We start from the raw sequence: 12,375 nt of genomic DNA, 5'->3' as shown, positions 1-12,375 counted from the left end.
ATTAAACTACAGATCAAAAGACATGGTTTGTAGTATTGATGCAGCAGTGCTGGATGAAAACTGATGTATAGCAGGGTAAATGATATCAGAGTAAAGAAGTTATGGACCAAACCAACAGGGAACGTTCTTTTTATGTAAAGAAAACTTTCCAGGATAACCAACAGAGAACTTTAGGATATCTGTTCTGGCGGTGTCCTGGAAACCAGAAACCATCTGGGAACATTCTGGGAACCAAAAATTGTTAGCTGGGGCAAAAGATTCAAGAAGAGCTTTCAGTGAGCAGTGTAACTTTCAGTAAAATGGGTTCATAAAGTGGCACAAATTTATCTGATATTCTGAATTCTGACATTCCAATGAGTTTTATCAGTTGTTTCTTCTTTATTGATGCTGTAACATTATTAGAAACTGGCATTTTCACTTTTATCCAACAAATCAACTCTTAATATACTGTTGGTAAAATGTAATAAAGGAATCTGACAAACAAACCTCAGTTTTTCTAGTTGACACTTTTGACTCTTCAGTGCATCAAACAGCAGCTTCCCTCCGGAATCTTCCAAGTTATTGTTACTCAGGTCGAGCTCTCTCAATGAAGAATTTAATTGTAGAGCTGTAGCCACACTTTCACAGCACTGATCAGTGAGATTACAACCTGGGAATCTAAAATAACAGTAAATAGTTAAGTAGGTCCCATTTAAATAGGAAGGTCGCAAAACTGTTTGATCTTTACGTTTACAACAGTTTTTTTGCCCTACACATTTCAAAGCACCATTCATCAACATCATAGTAGATATCTCTAGAAAGGATTAAAAAAACCACACAAAATCGCTTAAACGATACTAAATACAAAACAACGATAATAAATACAAAACAACAGCATAGGCTAAATAAAAGCAGAGAAAATTAGAAACATACACAGTAGCACTACACACTAATTTGCATAATACCGACCGCGATATACAGTATAAGGAGAACTGGAGTACTGTAATTATCACAGTATTCATATACAAGGATTCCACCACACTTCTCCCCAAAATGTTCAAATTCAATAGAAACTTGAAAAATAACATATTTTAGTGGCACGCTTACTCTTTATTAATGCATTTTGCATGACATAAAAGGTGGTCAAAAATCTAAAGTTCCCAATTATTCTAATCTCTATGGTAATATAGTGGTGCAGGAATGACGTCACTTTGTAGGCAACTGGCAGTTCGCATCACACTGGTTCCCTCGACAAAAACCCTTTCTGTGGGTTCAACAGAAGTTTATGATACTTACACGTTTTGTCCATCAAGATAATTTTCACAGATGAAAAAAACTTATGAATTTGAAATGAAATGCAGCCACCAGAAGTAAAAAGCTAAAGTCAGGCTATAAACGAAGTACACCACGGTCGCTCGACTTTAACATCACCATCACTAAGCCTCCGACAACTCTTAGTTTTTATCTAAAAACATTTTCCCATAATGTTTGAGTTAGAATAGTTTATAGGAGAAAAATGGGCCTCTGTTGTCTCATTTAGCCACAAGTAACATCTTTAAAAAAATCACCAGTGGTGAAATACTGATGTATTTTATGTCATAGAATAAAACTTTAAAGTGTCTTGAGCTTGAATTCGAGCTTGACCTTATGTCAGCCATTTAAAGGCAAACTATGCAAGATTTGTATCATAATCTAATAGCTTGGAAATCATTTCGATGGTGAACGAACTCGTAGTAGGGCGAATCATCAGCAACAGCGATGGACTAGTAAATGGACTGGCGTTCTTTTTGATGGACTAGTAAGTAAATCTCTTGCTTGCGTTCTATGTTGTATGTTGTTGCACTTGCTTGCATGTCATTTTTTACGAAGTTGTTCATTCTTCCATTGTTGATAAGACCAGTCCACTAATTTCCACATGTTTAGCTAGCTGTCAATTAGCAGAGCTATTAGCAGACTTGATAACAAACACTCGTTTCTCTTACGTGTTTTTGCGTTATGTTTTATTGCCCAGCTTGCCTCACTAGTAAGTTTACCAGCTGAACTCAGGTGTTGTGATGTGTATTTGTCACATAGTCCTTTGTCTGGTTCAGGTTTCGTATGGCATGTGTACTGTGCTTATCCAAACTTTAGCTGGCATATTTGTATGAAATCGTGAAACATTACCTCGTCAGTAGACATCTTCGGAGGCTATTTGTGCCTGTTCGATGTCCAACGCTTCCATCCTACTGAACAGGTACTGGTATACATGGGGGAGGGGATCAGGTCATGAGTGCAGAGACTGCTCTGCGTGAGTGGTATTTATGACGACAGTAACGTTGAATACAAGTACTCCACAGCGACTCTAGGGGTCACTGTCTGACAAAAACAGAAAACTGCATAGTGTGCCTTAAACCAAAAAAAACATTGACTTCGGGATGATGGAACCGGAAGTGCTAAAATGCTAACTCATTTCATTTCTGCATTTTGGCCAAGCGGCAACCTTCCCTTCTCTCTTGAAACCAACACGGAAGTGACATCAACTGGCCGCTAGAGGCTGCGAAAGAGCCCATTTGCCCATTTTTGTTTATGACGGTAACGTCACGGACACTACGTCCATATTTTTTTTTTAACAGTCTATGATTTTGGCCCACAAAGTGATGTAATACCTTCACCAACTTGACTGACCTTCTGGACCCTATTCCAATTTTTTTCCACCGATCGGATATTACCAAGCGGCAACCTCCCTGTCTCTCTCTTGAAACCAACACGGAAGTGAATTATACGGCAATTCATCAACTGGCCACTTGAGGCTGGCTGCAAAAGTGAGTCAAATCTGCATCTCCCCCATGTTGAAATGCCCAACTTTACAGCAGAAAAAAAAAACATGTTTACAGCCTGGAGCAAAAAGTGCCTTTGGTACAAAAAAAAAAAAAGTGCCTATACATCTAATTTTGCCATTCATGACAACTGTGAGGGGGGTGAACTTTTTTATAACTCATCCGTTTAAATTGTATTAAGCCTTAAAGTTTTGCATAATTAAGGGTGTCCAAATTTGAGTGACAGGTGGATTCCCGCTGCTGTGGTCATTAGTCATCATTAGCCTTTTGTCTGCTGTCTGTTAGTCATCACGTTACCTCAGCTAATTGTCTGACTGTAAAAATAAATAAATTCGTGTAGAGAGTGACGCGCTGCCAAGATGGCGACGGTCAGCCACGCCCACTTTAGGCTTAAAAACGGTCTTCAGAAACCTACGGGTGACGTCACGGACACTATGTCCATATTTTTTTACAGTCTGTGGATATGACCCATGAACGTGTAAGCAGGAAAAAAGGGGCATGGATTCCAATGTTCTCAGATCGGGTTCAGGCCTCATTCATATGCGGAAATAAATTGAATAATATAAATATATATATATATATATATATATATAAATATATATATATATATATATAAAAATATAGCTGCGAGCAGCGATTGCGGGCCCAAGCCGGTGGCACCGCCACCCTGGTGCATTTAGTTGCACTAAAGGCACCGGGTGGCGGTGTCACCGGCTTGGGCCCTCCATCGCTGCTCGCAGCTATATTTTTATATATATATATATATATATATATATATTTATATATATATATATATATATATATATATATATATATATATATATATATATATATATATATTTATATATATATATATATATATATATATATATATTTATATATATAAATGTAATGTAAAACATTTGGAACAAGTGTCGTAATACATCATAATACATGTCGGACAAGTAATATTCTCTGTCTTGTCACTTTAAAATATATATATATATATAAAATTCAGAGGCCGATTTTGCAAATAAATTCACATTCAAACCAAAATATCTGACTTCCTGTTGGTCAGAGCTAATGACTGTAAAATAGAAACTTGTCCGGCTCGATGAGACCAATATATGTACTGATTTTTGTAACTGTGGGTAAAAGTAACCCCCCATTTTGCCAAAAGCATTTTGAAAGTGTCACAGTTATTGTTGCCAGTTGGTGGCGCTATAACTTTGACTCACAATAGTTACATCCATCTGACTGGCCTCTTACCACGAACACACTACTGAAGTTTCATCAAGATCAGTTGATGTGTGCAGAAGTTATAACACTTCGTGTCTCTCTTTTCTCGCCATAAATTCGTTTCCTCGCCACGGCCAAACCGTTCGAGATATCAAAAATCCGTCCGCAATTTTGCATCCTCAAAGTCTTGACTTCATGCACACCGAGTTTGGTGGGGATGGGATGAATTTTCTAGGAGGAGTATTTCACATTCCACAGCAAGCGTTCTCCAAACAACCCATAATAGCCGACTTCCTGTTGGGCTGGTGTAAAACTTGACCGGGGAAAAGTTGTTTGGCCCGATGAGATCTATATGTGTACCGAATTTCATATTAATTCATGCAAGCGTGTTTGATATATGGGCCAAGTTTTCAGACCCCGTTTAAGGGGGCGCCGTTGAGCCCCCCTGCCACGCCCGTTTCTGAAACATTTTTGACATGTCTACTGGCTAATAAGTGTTATGTGTCTGTCGAGTTTCATCCAATTTCAAGCATGCTAAGAGTTTCAAACGCATCCGAAAAGAATATTAAAATTTGATGCGTTGCCACGGCAACAGTATCTAAGATATCAATAATCCTTTCACAGGTCTACATCTGCCGTGTGTTTACATTATACACATAAAGTTTGAAGCAAATCGGGTAAAAGTAAGAGGGGGACTTCAAAGCATTTTGAAAGTGACACACTTCCTGCTGCCAGTTGGTGGCGCTATAACTTTGACTCACAATAGTCACATACATGTGATCGGCCTCTTACAACGAATACACTGCTGAAGTTTCATCAAGATCAGATAATGTATGCAGAAGTTATAACACACTTCCTGTGTCCCATTATTCGCCAGAAATTAGTTTCCTCGCCACGGCCAAACCGTTCGAGATATCAAAAATCTGTTCGCAAGAATTCATCCTCAATGTCTTGACTTTATTCTCACCGAGTTTGGTGGCGATCGGATGAAATCCCTAGGAGGAGTATTTCACATTCCATTGTATGCGTTTTCCAAACAACGTATAATAACCGACTTCCTGTTGGGCTTTTGTAAAACTTAGAGCACGAAAGTTGTTCGGCCCGATGAGATCTATATGTGTACTGAGTTTCATATTATTACATGCAAGCGTGTTTGATTTATGGACCAAGTTTTCGGACCCCATTCCAGGGGGCGCCGTCGAGCCCCCCTGCCACGCCCCAGTACCAGCTTCAGCCCGGCCCTGATGGCCGCGGGTTCTGACGTGTGTGCAAAATTTCAAGAGTTTTTGAGCATGTTAAGGGCCCCAAAAGTGTCAAAAAGGCAAAAAAAAAAATAATGAAGAAAAAAAAAAATAATCCTTACGGAAACAATAGGGCCTTCGCCCTTTCAGGGCTTGGGCCCTAATTAATCGGATATGTGCATTTGCGCCTGCCATGTAAGAGGAAAGATCGGATATTCCCGTCAATGCGAGTCGTACGTCATTGGAAAAAAAGTGACTTTTTGAAACATTTCGCAGTAGGCCTACAGATATATCTCTAGTTGACTAGCAGAGTATTAATTTCTTGTTGCCACTGTTATCAGTGACGGCAGCTCATGCATAGACCCGTGTTTCAGTCCCGTTGTGGAGACTTTCTATTTGTTCCAGTGAAATCACAAAATAAAATGCACACAAACATGTCCCTGCTCTTGATATACAATCTCTAATGAACACATATGGTTTAAAAAAAAAAAAAAACATAAAAACAACAACAACTAAGGGCAGATTCGAACCCTACACTCTCAGAAAAAAAATAAAAAATAATAATCTGTAAAAAAATAAATTATTCTTCCGTAGAAGTTGCATGTGCATTCATAACGGTGCTCGTCCACTGGCGCAGAGCGCGTGTTTCCAATTCGTGTGTGTGTGTGTGTGTGTGTGTGTGTGTGTGTGTGTGTGTGTGTGTGTGTAAAGAAATGCGCTTGTGAAGTCGAACTGCCTCGGACATGGATCTACACAAAATAGTAGCTTTTTACTTTTATCTGGGCTTTCAAAAAAAAGAAATTCTACACAGGTGCTAATCTACCAACATGGCATACCATGGCGAACAAAATAGTCAACCTAACATATAAAAATTACTCTGCTCTGTTTAAATAGTCAGTAGTACAATTCGTACCATTCACAGTAAGCAATGCTCCACTGTGATGTTTCCAAGCACATTTATGTGCGTGTGAAGAGGATGATTTTTTCCCTTTTCCAGATCCTTCAGGTTTCGGGACTGTCGCTGGACAGTCCCTCCAAAGATTTTCTATTGGGTTCAGGTCTGGAGACTGGCTAGGCCACTCCAGAACCTTGAGATGCTTCTTACGGAGCCACTCCTTGGAACGTGAGTGAAGTACAAAGAAGCCCATAATAAAGAATAGTTTAGCATCCAAATACATCGCGAATGTTGAAACATTTTGATTCTAATGAGAGAGATACGTGAGCACAACGCCGCTTACTTTCACTTTTGCTTTAAATTATTTCGTTTTGGCTTGTTTATAGTTTTTTTTTTTTTTTTTTCTGTTCCGAATATCATTTAATTTAAAGGATAAATCATTGATTTAAATGTCAATCATGTGAGGCAAATCAAATTTTTGTGACATGGCTTTACATTAACGTGACTTTGCGCACAAATTGTCTATGCTCGTGAGGTGCCTGTCATGAATTCACTGGCTCGCTCTGTGTGTATGTGTGTGTAGTGTGCATGGGTGTGGCCGCTGATTAACACTCAGCTGATTATCAGCGCCAGCTGCCGATCTGACTCCGTTTCACTACTCTCACTTGTGTTCAGCAATAAATGTGTACTTGCAATACATAGTTCCCACATGACGTCACAACATACGGGCATTTGCCAGCCCGGCGCCATTTCTGAGGGCAGAACACAACATTCTTACAATGCAGAACATGAGAAGAAGAAGCTGAAACGGAAATTTTGTGATTAAAAAGTGAAAATGGTCATCTCCTGCTGGGTCAATGGATGTTCCAATCGTGCCGGAGGTTCAGTTAAATTTAGTTTTTTAGCATTTGCCGACCCGGCGCCATTTCTGTGGGCAGAACAATAGTAGAAGAAGCTGAAGCGAGTTAATTTCGTGATAAAAAGTGAAAATGGTGATCTCCTGCTGGGTCAATGGATGTTTAAATCGTGTCGGAGGTTCAGTTAAATTTGGATTTTACAGTATACCCGTCATTAGACTTCATGAATGTGAGAAGACTAAGCTTTTGTCAGAACAACGACGGAGGTTATGGCTGGCGAGGATAAACAGGAAAGAAACTCCCTCAAAACACGCAAGAATTGGTTGTTTTTTATTGCGAGTGTACACAAATATAAGTTAACACTTTGCAGTTTGAATATGTCCTGTATGAACAAAATGACGAGATATTAAAAACATACAAAAACAACATTGTTTCCACTGTTCGATCGCGCCCGCGACTCTCTCAATCTCACACACTCACACACACACATTCCAGCACGATAAATCTCAGATTATGTCCCTAAAGAACCCGCGTATAAAGTAGTTCCGCATTACATTAATTAATTTGCACGCGAGATTTATTTATTTTCATACCGTGTATATTCATATTCATGCACATATTTCCAGGCTCGGAATTGCTCACATGTATTAAAACTCCTAGCCAATACCAGATAATGATACACATGATAATACTGTATCTGAGGCAAAGCTGCATAATCAGTGCTCAGTGCTTCCTTTGTTAGCGCATATGGATCCACACCATTTATGACTGAAATTTTCGCATTGTACCTCTCTCTTGTGTTAATAGAGTCTCTTTATAATCTCTGTCACTTTGTCTCTTCATGATTTTCGTAACATTATAAATGGAAAGAAATATTCGAAATTTGCTTGTAAAACTTATAGACAGTATGGTAAAACATTGTAAACACAGCAGCTTTTGCCCTCAAAGATGGCGTCTCCGGGGAGGTCACGTGACATTAATTGGCCTGTGGGAACTATGTATTGAATAGTGTCTAGTTTATGCGCATAACTCAAACACTTGCAGACACAGCAGCAGATGTAGGCAGGTATATTGATCATGAAATCAGAATTTTCTTGTCTTGAATTATTCCTTCATTCATTCAATTATTCGTCTTTATCCTTAGGTCATGTTCCAAGAATATTCAAGTTGGCAGTTATAAAACCTCTCATTAAGAAACCACAATTAGATCATAATAACCTAGCAAATTACAGACCCATTTCAAATCTTCCATTTATGTCTAAAAGAAAAGGTTGTGTCCGCTCAACTGTGCTCTTTCTTGCAAGAAAATGATATCTATGAAAAGTTTCAGTCAGGATTCAGACCGCATCATAGCACAGAAACTGCGCTCGTTAAAATTACAAATGATTTACTTCTAGCTTCTGACCAAGGCTCAATACTCAATACTAGTTTTACTCGATCTTAGTGCTGCGTTCGACACTATAGATCACAAAATACTCTTAGACCGACTACAAAACTACACTGGTGTTCAGGGACAGGCATTAAACTGGTTTAGATCGTACTTATCAGACCGTTACCATTTTGTCTGCGTAAATGGGGAAAAATCGAAGATAACTCCAGTAAACTACGGTGTACCGCAAGGATCTGTGTTAGGCCCTCTGCTATTCTCAATATATATGCTGCCACTTGGTAATATTATAAGAAAACATGGAATTAATTTCCATTGTTATGCTGATGACACTCAATTATATATTTCATCACGACCAGATGAAAACAATAAATTATCTAAATTAACAGAGTGTGTTAAAGATATAAAATACTGGATGGCATGTAATTTTCTGCTATTAAATTCAGATAAAACGGAGGTATTACTAATTAGTCCAAAAAACTGCCCACAAAACCTCTTACAATACAACTTTAATTTAGAAGGGTGTCCTGTTACTTTATCCTCTACAGTAAAAGACCTGGGTGTTATATTAGACCGCAACTTGTCTTTTGAAAATCATATTTCATGTGTTACAAGAACAGCCTTTTTCCACCTTAGAAACATTGCTAAGCTACGTAACATGCTATCAGTTTCTGATGCAGAAAAGTTAGTTCATGCATTCATGACCTCGATACTAGATTACTGTAATGCTTTATTAGCTGGTTGTCCTGCATCCTCAATAAACAAGCTACAGTTAGTCCAAAATGCCGCCGCTAGAGTTCTTACTAGATCAAGAAAATACGATCATATAACACCAATTCTGTCATCTCTACATTGGTTACCTATAAAGTTCCGTATCAATTACAAAGTATTGCTACTGACTTATAAAGCCCTAAATGGTTTAGCTCCCGTGTATTTAACGGATCTTCTATCGCCCAATAATCCATCACGCTCTTTAAGATCACTAAATTCGAGGCTTCTGGTCATTCCTAGGATATCTAAGTCCACTAAAGGAGGGAGGGCGTTTTCACATTTAGCTCCTAAACTCTGGAATGGCCTTCCTGATATTGTTCGAGGCTCAGACTCGCTGTCCCAGTTTAAAACTAGATTAAAGACGCATCTCTTTAGCCAAGCATTCACATAATACTTACCTTTTATACTACAGTTGAATCAGATTGAATGCATTAATATTACAAACAGCAGCTACGCTAATTATTTTCCATATGCTTTTCTGTTGTTATCTCGGGACGCCAGTCCCGAGGTAAATACAGATCGTCAGCTCCAGTTTGTATCCAGCCTCTCATGGAAACTACAGATTCTCCAACACCCGTGCAGAGACGACTCGGCGCCTGTGAAGAGACGACTCGACGCTGGCGATATGTTTATGCCCTAAATCAATACGTGATTAACTAATTGTATTTCTCTATGTACATTTCTGAAATGCACTTTCTGTAAAGCTGCTTTGAAACAATATGTATTGTGAAAAGCGCTATACAAATAAATTTGAATTGAATTGAATTGAATTTGTCATTTCTTTAAGTTAGTTAATATGTAAAAAAAAAAAAAAAAAAACTCGATTGGGGGCCCCCTGGTGGAGCAGCCGCTTAGTTCGCTTATGCCTCGGGCCGGCCCTGCCCCAATGCCATCCATGTGGCATGTTGGTGTCCATGTCTTTCTCTCTTCAGTGGAAAAGAAATTAAGTTTTTTGAGGAAAACATTTCAGGATTTTTCTCCACACAATTGGCTTCAACGGCAACCAGAATGTTGAAGTTCAAATCAATGCCGTTACAAAAGGGCTCTGAAGTGTTTCAAAGGGCTCTGCACGACCCCAGTAGAGGAATGGGGACTTATCTGGCGAAACGATCGGTCATTTTCTAAAAAAAATATAAAAATATATATACTTTTTAACCACAATTGTTCGTCTTGTGCTGGTCTTACTTTAAAAAATCATAAAAAATCTGAAGAAAGACATCTTGGATGGCATTGGGGTGAGTATATTATCAGGAAATTTTAATTTTGAGGTGAACTAATCCTTTAACAGTAACCGGACTGTCTCCCTCTTCATCGTAAATACGTTCTTCTGGATACATTTTTAGTGCATCATTCTGTATCCAATCATTTGGCCAGATCCCGTGATTTCCTCAGATATAATAACCACTGGTGGTGGTTGAGGAGAGATTCCCTGATATGATTGTAAAGCACTTTGAGTGTATGCCTACAGTAGACATAAGAAAGCGCTATATAAATGCCTAATTCATTCATTCATAAAGCTGTTTTCCAAAGAGTGTTTTCACCTGTAGGCTAAAGTCTATTCCGGTGCAGTATATTCTATAATGGTAGCCTAATGCTATGTTGGTAGATTGGCACCTGTAGAATTTCCTTTTGTTGAAAGCCCAGATTAAAGTAAAAAGCTATTATTTTGTGTAGATCCATGTCCGAGGCAGTTCGACTTGTCCGAAATGCATTTCTTTACACACACACACACACACACACACACACACACACACACACACACACACACACACACACACACACACACACACACGTTTATTCTGATGTTGTAAATAAAATCTTATTGCGTCCACTTTCTGAAGGCCAAATAAAGTGCTGTTTTTGCTTTCATATAAAAACACACCGTCTCACAACATGCCGGCCACAACACTACTACAATAACTGAAGCCACGCCTTCTTTCTTTGCGTATGCATTTGGGCGGCATTATGCAAATATTTCCACCTAGTGACGTGGGTATGTGAGGGAGAATTTGATCAAGGTTTTTTAGCTAGGTCTGGATCTGCCTTCTCTTCTAGATAGAATAAATCTTTTTGTGGGAGACTTTGAGCTTTGCAGACCTGATAGATGCACAAACAGCTACATAACACACTAAAGAAAAAAGAAAACATGAAAAACATCATATGACTCCTTTAAAGGGTTAGTTCACCCAAAAGTGAAAATTCTGTCAGTAATTGCTCACCCTCATGTTGTTCCAACCAGGCTTGTGCAAAATTCAGAATTTCAGAATTGGCCTTCATTCAATTCATGAATTTGAATTTGAATTGAATTTACTCCGCCCCACAGGACGTTGAATTTAATTTGAATTGGAATGACAGGAAGTGGAATTAAATTCATGGCAATTCAAAGAAATTCCACACAGTCACACAACAGAAAGAATGTGTTGAGTCTCGCATGCATTCAGTGTTAGGAAGGTTACTTTGGAAATGTTATTGCTTACTGTCATTAGTTACCCATTATAAATGTGGTTTGGATTACTTTATTTAGATAATTTTATCAATGCAAAGCAATTTCGTTTTAAGTTGATTAGTAACTAATTGAATTAAACATTTTACCTCAGTAATACAACTAAATACAATTACATTAATTTTGTAATTTAATAAAAGAAATTTCATTTCACGTAACTATTTACTCCTCAACCCTGCATACATTTTGTTCTAAAATAGATATTGATCAAATTCTTGAAATAAATTACCCCCTCAATGTTGTTTAATTAGTTTTGTTTTTAACATTGCTTTTAACACTCATTGCTGGGGGAAAACATATCCTTTTAATGTAATCTGTACAAGTAGTTCAAACTAATATAATTTGAATTGTAATTCTAGATCCTGTTTTTGACATCAATTCAAATTCAATTCAAATTCAAGAATTTAATTGGAATTAAGGAGTCATTCTCAATTCAATTCTGAATTGTGCACAAGCCTGGTTCCAACCCCGTCAGACCTTCGTTCATCTTCAGAACACACATTAAGATATTTTTGATTAAATCTGAGTGCTGTCTCACTCCTCCATAGGCTTCTAAGGCAATGAAACTTGCTGGCCCAGAAAAGTTAGTAAAGAAATTGTTAATATAGTCCAAGTGACTCCAGTGGCTCAATCTAAAGTTTATCAAGCGACGAGAATACTTTTTGTGCGCAAAAAAACACAAAAATAACTACTTTATTCAACTATTCA

The 12,375-nt window shown here is 38.1% G+C and overlaps 1 protein-coding gene across 2 annotated transcripts in view; it reads right to left on the bottom strand.

Annotated features, from left to right (window-relative positions):
• LOC308702370 (protein NLRC3-like) overlaps positions 1-12,375 on the bottom strand; it is a 45,808-nt gene that overhangs the window by 9,088 nt on the left and 24,345 nt on the right. For both annotated transcript variants that reach the window (XM_081385175.1, XM_081385176.1), the window contains exon 6: positions 487-657. In XM_081385175.1, coding sequence (XP_081241301.1) covers positions 487-657 — 171 coding nt within the window. The remainder of the gene's footprint in view (positions 1-486; positions 658-12,375) is intronic.

This window comes from Scardinius erythrophthalmus (genome assembly GCF_964197995.2).
Source record: "Scardinius erythrophthalmus genome assembly, chromosome: 14".
Classification (NCBI taxonomy): Eukaryota; Metazoa; Chordata; class Actinopteri; order Cypriniformes; family Leuciscidae; genus Scardinius; species Scardinius erythrophthalmus.
The sequence above is the reverse complement of the archived record's forward strand: the minus strand, read 5'-3'. Positions and strand labels throughout refer to the sequence as shown.